The sequence below is a fragment of the Sinocyclocheilus rhinocerous genome, unplaced genomic scaffold (genome assembly GCF_001515625.1).
Source record: "Sinocyclocheilus rhinocerous isolate Xijiao unplaced genomic scaffold, SAMN03320098_v1.1 scaffold161, whole genome shotgun sequence".
Taxonomy (NCBI): Eukaryota; Metazoa; Chordata; class Actinopteri; order Cypriniformes; family Cyprinidae; genus Sinocyclocheilus; species Sinocyclocheilus rhinocerous.
Window position 1 is genome coordinate 318,546 of NW_015627226.1, and position 20,751 is coordinate 339,296.

A 20,751-nucleotide genomic window follows, 5' to 3' on the forward strand; every position below is an offset into this window, starting at 1 on the left:
TCATTAAGGCTAAGGGTCACCCGACAAAGTATTGATAGTTGTGTAAATATTGACAGCTGTATGAATAATTTTTGGTTGATTGTAATCTATTACATACCTTTCTATCAGAATTATCTAACATTATCAAGATGAATTTGGTCTGACACAGTTTAACTCTGAGTTTTTGTCATATTTTATTACCATTTTCTAAACTATAGCGAATAAACTGTGATAATGTGTGAAATGTTGAAGGTGTCTGAATAAATTTTGGTTTGACTGTATAAATATACAGACATCATAGTAATATTTGTTGTACTGCTTTAGACTTATGCTAATTTTTTTTTTAAAAACACTGATTAGCCATTTTTAATTGTGATATATTAAAAGTATAAAGGATATATTAATATAACATAAGGTACTTTATATAGCAAATCTCAACTGATTATTATTTTGCCGCATAATGTAATCATAGCTCAGCTCTAAACTGCTAAATGCAATTATAAGGCATGAAAATATTAAGATTTTATAAACATTAACATCATGATTTTCTGTAGAGCTGTTTTGATGTGTGACAATGTGTATCGGAAAAGCACAATACAAATAAATGTACTTTACTTACTGTAATACAGTAGAAAAAGTACTTTGCAATAATGCAAAAAATGACAAACAACTCAAAAGTAAAATGTCCAGATGCAGTATAGTAACAGAGACTTTGGGAATTACAGTTACTTAACTGTCCAGAAAATACCATCACAGTGTAAAAAATAAATATTCAAAATTCAAAAAAATAGGCTTCATTCTTATTTCTTTTTCCAGATTATAACTTGAACATGTTTTCAACACATTCATCCTTAATCTCATATGGACCTGACCTGCATCACTCTCACCAAAAGCATTGTGTATTTTTGTAGTGTTTGCACCAGTAACTATTTACAGAAAACATTAAGAGACATATGAATTTAACGGCCGCCTCTGCACAAAACTAAAGAAATCCCAAATGTAAACAGACGCCTACTGTCTGAATGATTTTCCGCTAGAATAAACAGCATAATTTACATGCATTTGGCTAGTGGAAAAAATGGCTTTGGATAGATTTTTTAACAGACACTTTATTTTTGGACCATTAGTCAATAACTCCTCTGTAAACACTACAGGTGTCATGATGGCCCCGGTACAGAGGTGCAGCTTTAATTTAACAGAGCTGAGTGCTCTAAAAAGCGTCTCACTCACAGATCATCATTTCAAGATCAATTTGATTCAGATGTGACTGAAAGTGATGATATCTGTGTGGGTGAGCTCTTTACTTTGCAATTAGTCTGTCTGTTTCAACAGTCTGACCCAAATTTGTGGAACATTTGTGAACACGATAGGCGAGCATTATCACATTGACGGGGTAATGAGGCAGACAGTGTGACTGCCTCCTTTCAGGTGAACTTTGACTTGTATTTCACGGTTACCAAACCTAGAAACTTGCACAAAACTAAAGAAATCCCAAAAGTAAACAGACGCCTACTGTCTGAATGATTTTCCGCTAGAATAAACAGCATCATTTACATGCATTTGGCTAGTGGAAAAAATGGCTTTGGATAGATTTTTTAACAGACACTTTATTTTTGGACCATTAATCAATAACTCCTCTGTAAACACTACAGGTGTCATGATGGCCGTGGGTACAGAGGTGCAGCTTTAATTTAACAGAGCTGAGTGCTCTAAAAAGCGTCTCACTCACAGATCATCATTTCAAGATCAATTTGATTCAGATGTGACTGAAAGTGATGATATCTGTGTGGGTGAGCTCTTTACTTTGCAATTAGTCTGTCTGTTTCAACAGTCTGACCCAAATTTGTGGAACATTTGTGAACACGATAGGCGAGCATTATCACATTGACGGGGTAATGAGGCAGACAGTGTGACTGCCTCCTTTCAGGTGAACTTTGACTTGTATTTCACGGTTACCAAACCTAGAAACTTCATTAACACTCTTCAAAATAAAGATTTCAAAAGGAGAGCCATTTTGGGAACCTTTCAGTGAACAGTTCTTAAAAGAAACATCTTTTTCTTACTGTGAAGATCCTTTTTCAAGATAAAAGAACCTTTTGTGGAATTGAAAATTGCATGGATCTTAAAGGTTCTTTATGGAACGTTTCAAAAGGAGAGCCATTTTGGGAACCTTTCAGTGAACAGTTCTTAAAAGAAACATCTTTTTCTTAGTGTGAAGATCCTTTTTCAAGATAAAGAACCTTTTGTGGAATAAAAAGATTGCATGGATCTTAAAGGTTCTTTATGGAACCAATGCCAATGGAGAACCTTTATTTTGAAAGTGTTACTTTAAAAAGTGTTTAACAGATTTTTGACTGATATATGAGAAACTAGATGCATACCCAGTTTGCCCTCTAAGAATATTTTCAGCCCATTTTCAGCCCTCTGAAAAACAGAGATTTTCAAGAACGCACAAGAGCGTATGAAACAGATATGTGTTCTGCATCGGGTAAATTGGTATGAGCTGATTCTGTGTTATTCCTTGATGTCAATGTTAAGCTCTCCTATTCAGCATGCACTAATCTTCCCGCAGCATCACCCTGACTAATCACAGATAATGGGTGGATTTGAACCACTGAGCTCCTAATAGCCACATCGAGGCGCTGGCTCATGAATCCAGATCACACAGGAGGGGGAGACACCTCTCAGACTGATAATCTGCTGTAGGGATAAGAACATTAACCCCACAAAGGCCTAATGCACAGGTATTCAAATGTCAAGACTTCTATGAGTCAAATCTGAGACTGGTTACTCAGTGACGTCAGTGACTTTACAGTGAAGTTCTGTAGGAATCAAACTTGGGTAAAAGATACATCACAGATTTTTCAGGATTTTTCTTTTTCATTTGGAAGAAGGGGGTGGAAATACGAAACATATTTTGCTTCTTCTTCTTTTTTTCTTTTTTTTACATTGTGATGATATTTTCATGACTATTTAAATATTTTCACCCCAAAATTTCATTACATTATTTAATTTCATTATTAAGTGCATCTGGTATTTGCTTTCTTTAAAGGGGTCATATGAAGATGCTAGAAAAGAACATTATTTTGTGTATTTGGTGTAATGAAATGTGTTTATGCGGTTTAAGGTTAAAAAACACATTACTTTCCACATACTGTACATTATTGTTTCTCCTCTATGCCCCGCCTTTCTGAAAAATTTTCATGAATTCTCATTACTGTAAAGACTTTTTTTCCAGTTCAAATACAGTTTTGTAATCATTCACAATGTAATCACTATTAAAGGCAGTACAGCAATTGCTAATCCATGTTTCAGTAATAAGAATGACACTGTGGACTTTGCATTACAGTAAATTAAAGACCGTTTTAATATTGTGCACTGCGTTCTGTGCAATTAACCAGGAACATGCATTAAGAAAGTGAAATTGTGATTTCAGGTTAACCTGAATTCTAAGGGGCAGCATGAGGCTGGAAAATGCGTATGTAAATGAAATTGCATAACTGCTGCAAGTGCAAGAAACTCTCAAGAAAAATGACTAATTGAGCATCTTCAAGCAAAAAACATTAAATGCTACAAAAACTGTGCTAAGTTGTGTATAATATAACTGTACAGTCCTATTTGTAATGCATAATTTGGACAAACATACTTGTTATATTTTGTTAGGAGGGTATATACAATACTCTGAAGGTGAAAGGGTTGCAAATGGTCTTTTCAGTAGTTAAAATTTAGTTGATATGCCTAGTTCTGTGAACATCTCCTTAACACTATAATGAGAATGCAGACATCCCATGAGCCTTTTATCATTATTAGGATCTTTGCACGTCACAGTCTGCTACAGAAATCCTCCAGAGACACTTTCTTTTCAATAACATTCTGTTGCACTGAGTCCAGGTCTAAAGATCGCTGTTCAGTGCTGCGGGTTATTTCTCACTCTGCTCTGTTTTGAATTACTGCTGTTTTCTTATTCCTTTTCCAAACATCAAATCTTACATCTTACTCGCCTCTGGTTTTGCTCTTTTATTCTGCAGGTCCCTACAGGTCTCTCTCTGTGGTGGCCTTTGAGTGGTTTTCCACCATTGAGTGGGAGTCTACACACAAACAAGCCAAATACAAAATAATTTTTGGGCAGACGGAGGGAAAAGCCTCTTGAGGTGCCCACAGACGGGGGCTTCAGCTGTGCAGAGCGGTGCTATGGTGATAGTGAAAGGGTCGTATTTCAGTATCACCTGCCATACGCTATTTGGTACAGTGTAGTATCATTGGACTTCTTTGTAAGCCTTCCTGTGGACCTGTTGGAAACAGCCATTCAGTGTTCTTGATATAAAGCTTTTAAATTTCACATTCAGTATCGTTTGGAAATATTTTGTTTTTCTAACGCAGCAGGAAATGTATCAAACACAGAAACGCATTCACATTATGCTTGTCTCTGAGATGAAGGAAGACTTCCTGCCTCCTCTGTCATTACTGTTCATACAAAATCACATCCCAAAATGACTTTAAAATACATTTTAATGCTTTGCTCTTGACACAAAGAGATCCCTCCTTTCCACATACGCAACACGTATGGGTTGAAACCGCATTTTTATGAACTATTCTAGCTGGTTTCCTGCCCTTTGCATTATAATCACACTAAAAAGAGAAAAATATGGGAGAATTAAATAAAAAGAGGTTAAAATGCTGCATGAACAGCATTGGCACAGCTCAATTTTTGTTTCTGTGCCAGTTTTTAATGGAACAAGGTGTGGAATTTTGGATCAGGATCAAATATCCGTGTGTCTAGTCATATCGCTAATACATAAAAAAAAACTGTGGAAATTAATGTTACTGCAGAAATAACTATTACTATACTCTACTGTATGGTGCTTCAGGTAATAATAAATTACTACGTTGAATTTTAAGGACTTTTTGGGTTTATTTTTGTATAATTTTGAATAAATGTGTATTTTTTTTTTATAATTTTGAATAATAATAAATTGATAAACAAGTATGGGACACCCCCGATGTTCACCAAGTCTGCATTTATTGATCAAAAATACAGGAAAAGAGTAATATTGTGAAATATTCTTACAATATAAAATAACTTTTTAATGTGATGGCAAAGCTGAATTTTCAGCAAAAACATTTCATATTAATCAAAATGGTTGTGCTGTTTTTTTTTTTTTTTGTAAATAGCAAGTTACAGTGATTATAAATGTCTTTACTGTCACTTTTGATCAATTTAATGCATTCTTCCTGAATAAAACTTCATTCATTAAAAATACTGACACCAAACTTTTGATCTGTAGTGTATATACAGATATACTTATTACCAAATATTCTAACCAAGTTTTACATTATTAAAAACCTGAGAAAGTAGATTACTGCAGATATCACTATTACTATACTGCACAGTGTGGTGCTTCAGGACCCAAAAATGAGCCAAAAGTAATAGTAATAAATTACTATGTTGGATTTTAAGGACATTTTTGTTTATTTTTGTATATGATAAACAACTATGGGTCACTCTAGAAAGTAAAATCTGGGTCCTGAAGCTATACTACTGCTGTACCTAATGTGCTGCTTATCACATTTATCACTTATGACTCATTTTACACTCTCAGTCTCAGATTATTAATCATTTTATACTGCAGAAAGACAGTTCAGCACGACTTAATAAGTCTGACAAATATGACTCATCTTCATGACACACGATCAAATGGCTGCGTTCGGCAATGTGCGCAATGGAGAGGGCAGACTCCGATGGATTTGACATGGGGGTGGGGATGCTGGTATAGGGGGAGGATAAAGGGGAAACGGGGGGTTGGGATGGGATGGAGCAGCATCAGGGGAATCCGTTAGGGCAGAGGTCAGCGGTGTCTCTGACAATATTTGTTAGAACAAGCTGCGGAATTATAGATCAGGATCAAGAATCTATTTATCTAGTTGTAACACCAGAAAACCAAACAGGCTTATTTTTAATTCTGTTCTATTATATATATACGGTCCAACCAGGTACTAGCAAGGTGTAACTATTAAAGTGGCCAGTGAGTGTATATCACAACAGTCAACTCAATGCGGTGATACATAAATTGCTTAAGAAAACAAGCACTCACTTTGACCTGTTTTCAGCTTGAAGCCCTTAAAAATAACCCGATGCAATGAGGCAAGACACACTTGACAAAAACATCTTAAAAGTATGTGAGAAAGTTACAGTACAGAACGCGTGCATGGATTGGTCTTGTACTGCAATTAACCGTCTAATGAGAGAACAATGCAGGGAATGCTGGGAATGTCTGGCTGGTTGAATTCCACAGTTTTTGATTTTATAGTTTATGCTCCAAAAACAGTGAAATCAGATGCAATAAGTTTCAAATTCGTAGATAGTCTTTTAGTTACTGTTCAGTCACTCTGTAAAAAGAGAGTGTGATCTTGGACTTTGAACATGCATACACTCTAAAAAATGCTGGGTTAAATATAACCCAGCGCTGGGTTATATTTAACCCAGCATTTTTTAGAGTGTAGACTAATAATATTAGTATTGCTAAATAAATATTTAATGTTAAGCTGTTACAAATAAAATTACATTTTTGAGCTAATATACACTCTAAAAAAATGCTGGGTTAACCCAGCTGTTGGGTTAAATTTTTCAATTAAATTTTTAACCCAAAAGTTGGGTTAGTCTATATTTGACCCAGAAACAACCCAGCATTTTTTTAAGTATATATATATATATATATTAGTGCTGTCAAACGATTAAACATATTTTTCTTAAATATATACATACATGTGTTTGTATTTATATATAAATAATAAATATACACAGTATACACACATATATATGTAAAAAAAAACTTTTATTTTGGATTAATCACGGACAGTTCTAATATATATATATATTACGTATATTAATACTTTTATAAAATATAAAATATTGATCAAAAGTGACAGTAACATTTATAATTTTACAAAGTTTTTCTATTTCAAATAAATGCTTATCTTTTAAACTTTCTATTCACCAAAGAATACTGGAAACATTATAATGATAATAATAAGAAATGTTCTTTGGGAAGACACATGAAAAAATACTATACTAATTTATAGTAAATACTATAGTGTTTTTGAACCATACTATAGTAAAGTGTATTATACTGTATATGTTATAGTATTTACAACACTTTGTTAATGAATGCTACAGCATACTGTAGTATTAACTATAGTGAACTGATAAACTGTAATAAATACTGAAGTATAACTTTAGTTTTTACTACAGAAAACTGTAGTGTATTGTAGTATAATATACCCTATAGTTGTATAGTATATAGTATATATATAGTATGCTATTCTGTGTCAGCTGCGTCACACGGATACGCTGTTTCCGTTCAGATCAAATCACAACAACGTAGGAAACAGATCCGGCGTGACGCAGCTGACACAGAACAGCATACGCTGTTTACGTCCAGCGGATATTCTCCAAAATGGCACCAACTGATGTCACATGGATTATTTTACAGATCTCCTTGCTACGTTTCTGGACTTGGGAACATTTCAGTTGCGTTGCTGTCTATGCAGGGTCAGACAGCTCTCAGATTCCATCAAAAATATCTTAATTTGTGTTCCGAAGATGAACGGAGGTCTTACTGGTTTGAAACGACATGAGGGTGAGTAATTAAAGGTGCAATAGGAGATGTTGGAAAATGCTAACTTTAGCCTGATAGCACTGAAAGCGAACGTCCCACCCTCCCTGCAATCGCCGTCCAAAGCCACGCTCCCTGAACGCATTTACGCTCACAGACCAGAGACAACATTACTTCAATACATTTAGACCACTTAACTTAATGATTGCTATCGGGATGAGAAGAGACTTTCAACCAGCATAACAAAAAATGTTTCTGAAGACAATCACCTATTGCACCTTTAATGACAGAATTTTCAATTTTGGGTGAACTATCCCTTTAAATCAAAAGCGAAAAGTTATTGTTTAAAAAAAAATCTCAGAAGTCACTAAACATAGAATGAATGCTGATGCGTGTGGTCTGGGTTTTGTTTGCTCTTAATAACACTGCGGTTGACCTCTCTTTTCGCCTGCGTGTCATTGTGAGTGAACGCTACTCACGGCAGTTCTCCTCATCGCTGTTGTCGGAGCAGTCATCATCATCATCGCATCTCCATATGGTGGGAATACATCTCTTATTGTTGCACTGAAACTGTCCATCCTCGCACTCCGTGTCAGCGCCTGTGAACGACAGCGAAGAGAATTACAGTCGCCCACGACAGATAACCTGACCTGCACCCCATCACAATATATCTACTACTGCACAATAACACATGACTGAACCGAGCGAGTCCAAACACACAACGTGCTTTGAGCAGCAATGCTATTACTACACGCGCAATTCAATGAAGCCATGACAAAGAAAACGAAGGAAACACCCACAAATCTGTATCTTTCCCTCAGAGCTGTTTCAGACGAACATGTTTCTGTTCGGATGGTGATGCTCATGAAACAATAAAAGCAAATGCTGCCAAATCATCCTCCTTTGATATTTTGCTCGTGTTCTAAACTACCTTTTTTATGATTAAGTGCTTTGTTTGGGTTTAAAGGCAGAAATGTGGAAAGAAGACTGCAATGTGCCCGTGGCATAAAGAGTGTTGAGTCTCGCGCACCCACGAAATAACCAACACAGCATCATTCACTCAGTCCATTGAAAAATCTCCGGATGATTTCATTTCCAGAAGAGAATATAACAAACCTTTTGCCGAGTATAATTCCGACACTAAAAAATGCAAAAATACTAATTTCCCAATTTCTGCCCACATTTCCGAAACGGGTCAGAGTGTTGCTCCACAAACAAAAGCGCGTCCGGATGGCGTCGCTCCTTCACTGAATCTCCAAAAGATTCTCTGGCAATATTTGAACCAATGACGACATCAAACGTAAGCGAGTATGAATAATAACTGCACTGAAAGACAGTGTGCTATCAAACAAATGAGGCATGATGAAGTCAAAACAATGCAATAATTAGAATTTTAGCATTTAAAACAAGTTCCCCATTATTAACAAGGCCTAATTCTTTTATTTATTCTTTTATTTATATAAAAAAACACTTTTGTTTATTTGTATTTAATTTATTAATTTGCTAGTTTATTTATTAAAGAGTAACAGTAGGATGAGTGGTTGGCAAAAAAGATTTGATGTAGAAACAATTTTCACTCAGAAACTGCTAATAAATAACAAAGACTAAAAATAGTATTTTCTCGTAAAACATTCTCCAATAACCTTCGAAAAATATTTTTACAGTGTAAATTTTATTGTATTATTCATTTGATAAATCCTAAAGTGACTTACAGTACAGTTCTTTTTAATCGCCATATACAGTATCTATTTTTTCCCTGCGAATTTCCAGATATATTGAAAACAGATATTGAGTGCATGGATAATTTCGCCTAAAAATCGGATGAAACCCAGCACCGCCCTTCCGGGATGTTCACACACATTTCCTTAAAAACGTATCACCCTGAAGCAATATAAGAAGGCAGAAAAGAAGGCATGAGATGATCAGTTTTGAAACTGCATTAATTAGAATCCTTATTAAGATAATGGGGTTAGGTGACCTTGTGAAAGAGTTACAGTAATATACTGCATCTGTGGCACTGTGCCAGCATGAGCTATTCTGTCAGTCAAAACTAGGCCAGACCTATCCTGACAGGATAATCAGTCATTTTAATAGCAGTAAAATGGGATTGAAGCCCCTCCCATGTACGCGGCCAATGACAACAAGGTATTCAAAGGGAAAATGTTACAGGGGCAAAAAACCTATTGGCATGAACTTGGCATATACAGATTATGTAAACCAGTGGCAGCCGCCAATCTGCCTTCTGGGATCCACTGAATTGCCACTGAAAGAAATTTTTTTTTTTTAAGTGTTTGAGCAGATGTTTTAAAGGAATAGTTCACCCCAAAATAAACATTTTCTGAAAGTTTACTCACTCTCAGGCCTTCCAAGATGTAGATGAATTTGTTTCTTCATTGGAACAGATTTGGAGAAATGTAGCATTACATCACTTGCCTGTCAATAGATCCTCTGCAGTGAATGGGTGCCGTCAGAGTGAGAGTCCAAACAGCTGATTAAAAACATCACAATAATCCACAAGTAATCCACACCACTCCAGTCCATCAGTTAACATCTTGTGAAGAGAAAAGCTGCGTGTTTGTAAGAAGCAAATCCATCATAAAGTGTTTTAACTTTGAACTCACTCTCATTCTGATGGCCTCTTGCTCATCAAGGCTGCATTTATTTGATCAAAATTACAGTAAAATATTGTGTAAAAATTTTTACAATTTTAAATAGCCTTTTCCATTTTAATATATTTTTAAATGTAATTTATTCCTGTGATGCAAAGCTGATTTTTCAGCATCATTGCTCCAGTCTTCAGTGTCACATGATCCTTCAGAAATCATTGTAATATGCAGATTTGAAACTCAAGAAATATTATCAATGTTGAAACAGATTTCGCTGCTTAATATTTTTAAATGGTGATAAGCTACCATGTAAAGCTTTGGAGTATGATCAAAGAAAAGAAATCAATACTTTTATTCATCAAGGATGCATTAGATGGATTAAAAGCAACAGTAAAGACATTTTAATGTTACAAAAAACATCTATTTCTAATAAATACCGTGCAATGAATTTTACTCACTGAAGAATCCTGAAGAAAATGTATCAGGGTTTCCACAAAAAAATTAAGCAAAAACTGTTTTCAACATTGACAATAACAAGAACCATTATTAATAATTGAGCACCAAATCAGCATATTAGAATTATTATCTGAAGAATCATGTAACACTGAAGACTAACGATGCTAAAAAATAATACCACCACAGAACTACATTTTAAATGTATATTTATAAAAAAAGAAGAAAAAAAATATATTTTAAATTGTAGTGACATTTTACAATATTTGTTTTTACTCTATTTTTTTATCAAATAAATGCAGCCTCGGTGAGCAAAAGAGTATTTTTTCAAAAACATTAGCCTATAACATCGTAATTATTCCAAACTTCTGGCAGTCAGTTTGAACTTCTTTATTAATGTATTTTAAAGCACAACAATTTGTTATTATTTATGGTCTTTAGGTCAGATATAAAAATTTAAAAAAAAGGTTACATGTCAAACTGTAATTTTTGAAAAACTGTAAAAATACAAAATAAAATACATTAAATTCTCATTAATGTGCTCACTGTGGTTAAAAAAAAATTATATTGTAAAAAGTGTTGTTTCACATGAATAGTTACAACTTTGGGAATTTCCCGCTTTAGGGGAATTCCACTGTCTGCAGTTTCTAGACAGGCATAATGAGAAAGTCTGTTTTCTCACGCTGCTGGTGTATCACGTGAATCTTTTTTTTTTCGCAACATGAATTTCAAGAAATTGGCGGACAGACCCCTACACACGAAATTTATTCAGATGTAACTCATTAATTTGATATTTCAAACTATTATTGATATTTCCTGGATTTTTCGTGCGATGGCAAATATTCTAGAAGCGGCACCAAATAATCGAATAACGGCAGAAAGAGCCGCGCGCAGCCCGAAGTGCGCCAGGTGTCGGAACCACGGCTTCGTCGTCCAGTTAAAAGGCCATTCGGGAAGATGTCAGTTCAAACAGTGTTTGTGCTGGAAGTGCTCTCTCATCAACGAGCGGACGAGAATCCTCGCATCTCAACGACGGATTAGATCCGTTCAGGGAAACGAGTCACCGGGTACCGTTCGTCCCGAGCAGACCGCTCTATCCGGCAGAAAAACGGTCTCCGCGGGTAACAATAAATCAACCAACCGGGTTAACGGTGACACCGACGCCAGCGCAAGAAAGGAGAGTACTATTAATTCGCCCGTTGACGATACAACGTACATCGAGCTCCATGCGCCTAGCAGCACGCGCGGTCCCCTAAACTTGAGCGCGGTTTATCGGGATCCGAAGACACCGGCGGGACCGAGTGGCACTGTTGGAGGTTTGTGCTTTTTTTTTTTTTTTATCACTTTTATCAATAATTTTTTTAAATCTTATTCTCTAATCTTTTAATTTTCTAAGTATACGTATCATGTTTGGGAGGGACTCTTATTAGCAAACATTATAGACAGACTTTTCAGATTATTGAAAAGGGATCAGAAAAATCAAAATTTAACAAAAATAAAAGGATTCAAGGGCATTTAAATGCACTTTGTAATATTACTGAAAATAAATATATACGCTTTTTTATTTACCCTAATAAACTATTTATGCCTGAACAGACTTAAAAAAAAGTTTTTGTAACCTAACAGTTAATCAGGGTTCGTGGGAGTCTGTAAAAGATTCTCAGTTTGATCAAATATAAGGTCATAAACGTCTTAAATATCTTAAATGGTACAACAAAAGTCTTAATTATAATTTTAAGAGTTCTTGAATTTGTGGACGGAAATTGCGACACGGCCTAATTTGATTATTAAACTTAATAAGGCAATGATGTAGGCCTAATTACTTAATAAGGCAATGATGTAGGCCTAATTACTTAATAAGGCAATGATGTAGGCCTAATTACATAAATGCAAGGGCTGTTGCCGTTCCACAGGCTCGCGGTTTCACAACAGTTCGCAATCAATGAATACCTAATGACAACGTTTACTTAATGTTTACTTTATGGTATTTATATAGTATGTTGTAGATGGTTATAAGAGTCTATATTTCATCCCCCTACTCTCAAAGTTGGCCTTATTATTATCAAGCGGCGTTGGAAGTGGTAGAGCATAAACATTTCAAAACAAGAATCCCGGCGTTCTGACGATTTGTGCTACCCTGTCAGATTTTGCTACCTCCCATTGAAACAGTATGTAACATTAGCACAATGCGACAACAAAAAATGCGACCCATCAGATTATGCTTTATTAACGCGACACCTACCCCAACCCTAAACCTACCCTTACAGTAATGCAAATACAGCAATTATGTGTTGTTCAGCGTGAGAAAATTGACGCAATATTGATGTGCACATGCGCAGTAAACCCTGGTAGGGCAATCTGAGGGGTAGGATGAAATGTCAGGACACCTGTGTATTTCGGCCTCATATATGATTAAAAATAAAATGTAAATAAAATATAATTTTCTGGACATTACTGGTAATTTAGTTAAACAATAAACTATATTTAAAACTTGTCAACAATAAACTTAATAAACAATAAACTTGGCATTTAAATCAATGTAAACCCTCGTGGCTTCTCTCTCGGTCGCCAGTCTCAGGAAGGAAAGATCTAAAGTGACCCTATTATGCCATTTTTAAGGTTCCTAATATTGTTTTGGGAGTCTCCTGCAATAGGTTTACATGCATGCAAGGTCAAAAACGCTTTCGTTTTCTCAAAATATGCATTTAATATCACCTCATTTTCCAGCGATTCTCAAATGATTAGTTCGAAGCAGTTCTAAGATTCAGTCTCTCTAAACCCCTCCTTTCCGTGAGCCTACTCTGCTCTGATTGGTCAGATGGCCCAGTGTGTTGTGATCGGTCTCCCGCGTACAGCGCGTGTCGGAAACCATACGTCCATTGCCATAGTTCTGTATTTTGAACGCTCGATAGAAAATATAAACATCTATTATTTATCATACTTACAGGTTGTGATTCAGTGGAGCCAGCTGCTCCAAATAAACTGAGTACTGAGCCATCTTTCAAGAGCAAGCGTTTGTGAGCGTTCAGCGTAGAACATAGGCGGGCATTATGCAAATGTGTTACTCTGTGACGTGTAGCCGTCACGGAAGTGGGATTCGAATTCCTGACGACTCGTTCAGGCTGTTCAGAGTCGAATCTTTCTTTTGGGAGACAATAACTTTATTTATCGTGCACTTTCGGCTTTACAAATTTGCTGATCGTTTACATTCATATACAGCTACATTACACACTGCATGAAAGGCAATATTGGAAATGGCATAATAGGGGCACTTTAACTTTAACTATAAATAGATTTTTACTAGTGTCAGTACAATAATATGTTTATTGTCTTTCTTGAAACACATTATTATAGATTCCAATATCAATAGACCTCTAATTTGTATTTACTGATATATTAATATATAAATCAATTTCAGTATGTTGAATAAAACATGCATTGACTATTTTAAACTTCGTCATTTATCAAAAATGCAATTGGCTGTATAGTCTAATCAATTTAATTTCTCTGGTCATACCAAATATTTTTCATTTGCATAAAATTAGTTCATTTAGATGCGACCACAATGCAGCAACATTATCTTTGTCAAGTTTCAAAAAATTTTTTACAGTGTAATAAATACATTAACTGTTATCTTTTAAACATGCTATAATATTTCCTTTTTTTTTTTAAGTAAAGGTATTAGAAGGTGTTACAAAATATTGTGTAATACTGTATACATCCACAGATGCACCACCTTTTCCTGGAGAGTGCATAATTAAAGAGGCAGTTCCAGGGCAAATGTATCCAGCAGAGATGTTCGCAATGCCTCTTCCCCTGTACCAACATTACCCGGACAGATACACGTTCCCGGCCGTGCTGGTGACCCTGAGACCACCTGCACCAGGAGCCTTCAGGGAACATGTCGGATTTGTTCCCTTGCCACCAGGGGCGCTGTCCCATCCACTGGAGGCTCATGAATGGCAAGTACGTTTCACAGGCATGATTGTTCTCTAATGGCATCCATGAAAATGCCTACAAACTATTATGTTAGTACGACAAAAACAGCATTGTAGTCAATGTGAGAGCTAGTACAAAATTTGGTATGTGAGTTAAGTCTTTGATACATACATGATCAAAAGTTTGGGGTCAGTAAATGTTTTTAAAAAGAAATTAATACTTTTATTTAGCTAGGATGAAAAATGAGGAGAAAGAGAAAATATGTGTATTTCTTATTCACTTTATCTTGTGCAGTCTACTTACAGTATGAGAAAGCTTGAAACACCAAAACTAGTTTAGCTTCTTTGATGTTCTTTTTCTAATCACTTCATTTTCCATAATCTGAGCAGACGGCAGTCCTGCGATAACAGACTACGGCCGACAGTATTATTGTAGCTGTGTAACTCATTAGATTTTTCAGATGTTATCCAAACCTTTGGGAACAGTGTAAATCAATAGGAAGGTCATGTTTATGAATGTTCCTTCAAAGTTTAGTTCTGGCCCAGACTTTTTCAGCAAAAACCTTTTCTGGTGTATTTCCACTAAGTCTGTTTCTTCTGTTCTTGTGTTTCTGGAGATCCATGTTCCGCATTATAGTCCGTACCCCCCATATGCAGGGATGAGAGATGAGCACTTCCAGCATTCACACAGTCACATGGAGGGAGAGCCAGGAAGATCTGAGCTTTCTCCTCAAGTCGCAAGAGTCCCAGGTATTAAAGATTGAAACTGTACATTTATTACTGTACACTGTTGATTATTCTGATAAAACTAGGCGAGAAGACAGGGTTTCTACGGGTCTTAAAAAGCCTTAATTCACCCTTACACAAATTAAGGCCTTAAAGGAACACGCCACTATTTTTGAAAATAGGCTCATTTTCCAACTTGCCTAGAGTTAAACAGTTGAGTTTTACCGTTTTCGAATCCATTCAGCCGATCTCCGGGTCTGGCGGTAGCACTTTTAGCTGTAGCTTAGCATAGATCATTGAATATAATTAGACCGTTAGGAGCAGAAAGTGTTAAAATCATAAAGTCATGGCATTACATGTTGCATGCACTGCAAAAAAATAGCATCTTCCTCAGTATTTTTGTCATTTTCCAGTACAAATATCTAAACATCCACATAAGATACATTCACATGCGATGCAAAATGATATAGTTCAAGTCTAATTTTCTGAAAACCTGAACAAAATTTATGTTTAATGCTTAAAAGTTAATGCTTAAGACAAGAGCAAATATCTGTCAATGAGGAATGAAAACATTCCATTTTCATTAAGTTGATTTTTCTGAGCCTGTTTGCTGATTTGTTCATGTTTTACCATAAACTCACTTCATTTTGATCAATTTCTCAGAAAACAAGACTTATATTACAATATGTCATTTTGCTTTCCAAATATTTGTGTTATTGAAAACAAGACAAAAATACTGAGGACGAACAGAAGGTCATCCATAATTGCAATTATTTTAACCCTTGTGCGTCAATTAAAAAAAGTTACACATAGGTCCATAGTGGACAAAAATGTCCATGTCAAAAAACTGTCATAAAAATTTGAAGCTTTATTTTCTTTATAGATCAAACCTGAAAAAATGGCACCATCTGGTAATTTTTTTTAAAAAAGATGTAATTTTAAAGCCTTGCCAATATAATGAAAGCCTATCAACAAAAATTGCATAATTTTACAGTTAAATGGCACTGCAATTAAAAATAGCAGTTTTAATGGGTTTCAATGGGGACATTTTTGTCCTTAAGGTCCTGAGAGGAACAATCTTTTGTACCTAGTGCAAAACAGATTTATTAAAGGAAATGGAAGTGAAATAGTAAAATTCCAATAAAAATACACACCTGTGCCAAAATTTATGCAGTTGGCAATAACACAGGCAAAATGATCAAAAAAACTAAACTGAAAAGGACAAAAATGTCCTGAACAAGGGTTAATATAATAAATACTTTTTCTTTTTTTGTGTGAAATGAATTCATTAGTAATGGAGATCTGTTGGAAGTTGTATTTTCAAACTGTTGCTACTACAACTCATTTTCTGCTCTCTAGACATTTATAGGACATATTGTGTTCCCTTCAGTTTGATCCTTAAATTTTCTTTATTCGGTCTTAAATTGACCTCCATAAAACCTGCAGAAATCCTGGAAAGAAAGAAAAAAAACACTCCCATTTTATCACAAATAAAATTCATAATAGGTCTATTCAGTCGGATGACATTATGTATGACACGTTTGCTATGTGTATTGGACTGAACTGAGGTAAATATAAATCATAATCAGTGATTTGAGCTGTTTTTATATGATGGATTATGTTGATAAAATAACAGTAAATGATACCTAGCAAAACCTTGTGATACATTATAAATATCTGAAATAAGTTAAAACCTTTTACTAAAATACAGTGATGCTCTCATCAGATTAAAAGTCTTTAGGCACTAGACACTTTAAAATAGTTACTTCACTTCAAAATACATACATTTCTGGTTACAACTGTCAGGATCTCACAGCAAATGATGAAATCTAGTATACTGAAGTTTTCAAACAATTTAAGTACATCATAACAGTATAACCACTATCTTCTAATATGATCAGTTGGTTTTCATTTCATCAATAGAGTTTGTTTGGTACTATAGTGACTGAAAAAGGTGAATAACTTTACTCTAATTTTTCATATTGTTCATTGAGTTCTGTTTGCTTAACACAGAAAGTCAAGTTTGTGGTATCCAGCAAACAGATGCTGTACCTGTTGACAGTCTTTCCTCAAGAAACGCAGATGAGAACAGATGAGACCTTCGGTTTCACGTCGACTGATACCACATCATTTGTATAAGAAATGCATTTGTTGATTCCTTTTCAAAAATATTTTTCCATATTCTTCTATTTCCAGTAGCATCTACTTGTTCATTACTGACAATTTTTTATTCTTGATTTTCAGAAGATAAATCTGAAATCAATGCTGTCTGTTCCAGTAAAGGCAACAGTTTGACATTTCTTTTTACACTACAATCAGTTTATTACTGAATCGATTCAAGTATCGGTCTTCATTTGTTGTTGCAGTTTTTACATTTGACAGGTTAGAAAGCTGAAGGTTAACAGCAGTTACGCTTAATCTTTTTTCCGGCTTTTTAGGACAGTAGTGACATTCAGAATATTCTTTTTCTAAATCTGCATAAGTGTTTGATGAATAAACTGTTCAATTCTGAAGATTTAGTGTCTTTTTGATTTTGTCAAAGCAGCTTTCAACTCTGAAATCAGTATTTTCTATAATTTTTTCCCCCCGTGTAACTGTGATCCTGTTTGTAAAGAGACATTAAGGCCCGGTTTCACAGACAGGGCTTAGACTAAGCCAGGATTAGGCCATAGTTCAATTAGGACATTTAAGTAATTTTTATAAACGTGTTTAGAAAAAAGCATTACTGGTGTGCTTTTTGAGACAAAACAAAAGCACTGATATATTTTAAGATCAGTCAGTGCAAGTTTCTTTCAGTTGAAACAGCTCAGACTTACATTTTAGTCTGGGACTAGGTTTAAGCCTTGTCTGTGAAACCGGGGCTTTGATTCCCAGGACGAACATCTCACTTAATTTGCTTATCTGAACCCAGACGGCACAGGACGACACTGTCAGAATACTACAACCAGGACCAGGGGGCGGATAAACTAATTACAATCTCATGAATATTAATGTCCTCCTCTGGCTCAGAGTAGGGCTGAATGTAAAACTCAGATCCGGTGTGTGCCAAACTCAATTTTGTGTAAGCAGATAAAGCAGTATGTTTATTCCCATAGCAAATACAAATATTACTGTGAAAAGAGATTTGATTTGCTGACAGATTCAGTACAGCACTGTGTGCTTGCTGGACCCAGACATCTAGAGGAAATACTAGCTTTACAGTCTGTCTCACCACAAAAAAAAAATAAAATAATTCCAGATATAGATGCAAATCTATGGAAACCTTTTCAATTAAATAACTTTTTAACTGAAGAGAATTTTGGTGATCAGGGTGTCGCCACCCTCAATGGATTTATTGTGGTGTTAACATTGGTCTGCTAAATACATACATTACAAAAATAAATACAAATCTTCAGAAACATTTGCCCGCAAGCAACATGGAGAAGTCTTTTGAAAAACACAAAGGAACAAGTTTTTGTCAGGAAAAAAAAGAACAAAGCCATGACTTCACCCAAGTAATATAAAATAGAGAAAAAAAAAAACAGATATAGATGCAAATCTATGGAAACCTTTTCAATTAAATAACTTTTTAACTGAAGAGAATTTTGGTGATCAGGGTGTCATCACCCTCAATGGTTTTATTGTGGTGTTAACATTGGTCTGCTAAATACATACATTACAAAAATAAATACAAATCTTCAGAAACATTTGCCCGCAAGCAACATGGAGAAGTCTTTTGAAAAACACAAAGGAACAAGTTTTTGTCAGGAAAAAAAAGAACAAAGCCATGACTTCACCCAAGTAATATAAAATAGAGATAAAGTCTTTTAATGGCACAATCCATTTGAGTGAGAGGTGGGAAGATACAGCTCATTTGCGTGTCTTCATTTTCCTCCTGGCCTCCTTCCCTGGCCGTTTCTATTAAAAAAAAAAAAGAGAGAGAGATGAATGTGTGTGAGGGGACATCTTTAAAAATGTTAGAATAAAACAATACTGATTTTAAAAAAGTAAAATAAAACACTTACATTCGTCTTGCCTCCTTTGCCGAAATGTTTCCCACCTTTCCCATGAGCCATTTTGGCCTTGAATCCTGAAACGTCGTCATGGCTGTCTTTAGTGTTCCATTTGCTGCCCTTCTTTTTGCCTCCAAAGCCAAACTTCTTATCCTTGTATTTCCTCTTAGCATTCAGACTAAAAACAACAATAAATAATGAAAAATAATAATAAACAAAAATACACAATAATAATATATTTATATAGGTGCCGAAATATTATACAAAATATATTATTTTGTGTCACACAGACGAAAGAAAGAAAGAAAAAATGGAAGGAACAACATGAAGGTGAGTAAACAACCATTAGAAACAATATTTATTTATTCTGAACACACCTCTGCATGACCTTCACTTTAAATAAATGCTACTGTTTTTTTGTTTTTTGTTTCTTTATGCCAGCCACCGGGACCCTACTAATGCTTATAGTAATGAACGCAACTTTCACGTACATTTGATCAACAGATGCACTGCACGCTAGGGCTGTCAAAATGGCTGAACAACTAAATTCGAATTTTTTACTTAAATATTATCAATATTCAAATTTTATTCAAATTTAAAAAGCAATTTCAGTTAGGGGGGAAAAAGCTTTTGGCTTCTCTCCCGAGGCCACAAGAGGGCGCATCGAGCAAAATATTGTGCAAGTTTCTTCAAAGCGTAATAAAATAACACGACTATCTTTGAAAAAAAGTGCATAATGTTTAAAATAATGTTCAAAAACCTTATATAATTAATATAGTTGTTTAAATAATTAGAAACAAAACAGCATCATGCATGTATGTATAGTTTAATATAAAGGACCGAAAACCAATCACAAAGAGTACTTTCTTCATTTAAAAACTTGAGATGCAGTGGAACGGGGAAAACCGCCATAAAGTCTTGAGACATGTTTTTTAAAAGTTGAACTTACATTAATATTACATGGCTTTCTAAACATGCGGCTCTCTTGTGCGAGACGCGAGTGCAACGGTGATAAATGTCCCTCTAGAAAATGGGTGCACAACGCGAGTGCAACGGTGATAAATGTCCCCTCTAGTGTGAACGGCTTGGTTTCGGTTTTGACGTAAACAACATCTTCCCAGCATTGATTGTTCGCTTTATCTGCAATATTTTGAATGAACAACGTAGCAGCGCCGCATCTAGTGAGTTCAACTGAATAGGCTAACAAAAGCATTAAAAAGCAATGACACTTACAACGTCATCGCATCTTGTGCGCCACTGATAAGGCTGCCTGACGCACACCTAAAATTCGAATGCAAATGTGGATTTTTATTTTAAATTCGACGAATATTCGAAATTTTTTTTGACAGCCCTAATGTGTGTGTGTGTGTGTATATGTGTGTGTATAATATATATATACACCTTGCTACGTGTACTGCGTTAGGCTAACCGAGACTTGTCATTT

General features: G+C 35.2%; 3 protein-coding genes across 3 annotated transcripts in view; 1 reads left to right on the plus strand and 2 right to left on the minus strand.

Annotated features, from left to right (window-relative positions):
* Positions 1-8,787, minus strand: part of LOC107722362 (low-density lipoprotein receptor-related protein 8-like) — a 122,702-nt gene extending 113,915 nt beyond the window's left edge. Inside the window, exons 1-2 of the mRNA XM_016530693.1 lie at positions 8,709-8,787; positions 8,072-8,191 (exon numbers count right to left, since the gene is read on the minus strand). Of these exons, the coding sequence (XP_016386179.1) occupies positions 8,072-8,191; positions 8,709-8,775 (187 nt within the window). The 5' untranslated portion in view covers positions 8,776-8,787. The remainder of the gene's footprint in view (positions 1-8,071; positions 8,192-8,708) is intronic.
* Positions 8,788-11,483: 2,696 nt separating this feature from the next.
* LOC107722369 (doublesex- and mab-3-related transcription factor B1-like) lies at positions 11,484-17,531 on the plus strand. Its single transcript, XM_016530706.1, has 4 exons — positions 11,484-11,967; positions 14,379-14,617; positions 15,207-15,339; positions 17,329-17,531. The coding sequence occupies exons 1-4, from the start codon at positions 11,484-11,486 to the stop codon at positions 17,409-17,411; spliced, it is 939 nt and encodes a 312-aa protein (XP_016386192.1). The 3' UTR covers positions 17,412-17,531.
* A 1,364-nt stretch (positions 17,532-18,895) lies between these two features.
* The window catches only part of LOC107722608 (probable rRNA-processing protein EBP2), a 7,320-nt gene continuing 5,464 nt past the window's right edge, over positions 18,896-20,751 (minus strand). Inside the window, 2 exon segments of the mRNA XM_016531039.1 lie at positions 18,896-19,212; positions 19,320-19,485. Of these exon segments, the coding sequence (XP_016386525.1) occupies positions 19,165-19,212; positions 19,320-19,485 (214 nt within the window). The 3' untranslated portion in view covers positions 18,896-19,164.

What these genes read in the sequence shown, in the direction of transcription:
- LOC107722369 (XM_016530706.1), top strand. Translation starts at nt 11,484, where the DNA reads ATGGCAAATATTCTAGAAGCGGCACCAAATAATCGAATAACGGCAGAA. An exon ending in ACCGAGTGGCACTGTTGGAG is followed by an intron (nt 11,968 to 14,378) that starts GTTTGTGCTTTT and finishes ATACATCCACAG; the next exon opens with ATGCACCACCTTTTCCTGGA. An exon ending in TGGAGGCTCATGAATGGCAA is followed by an intron (nt 14,618 to 15,206) that starts GTACGTTTCACA and finishes GTGTTTCTGGAG; the next exon opens with ATCCATGTTCCGCATTATAG.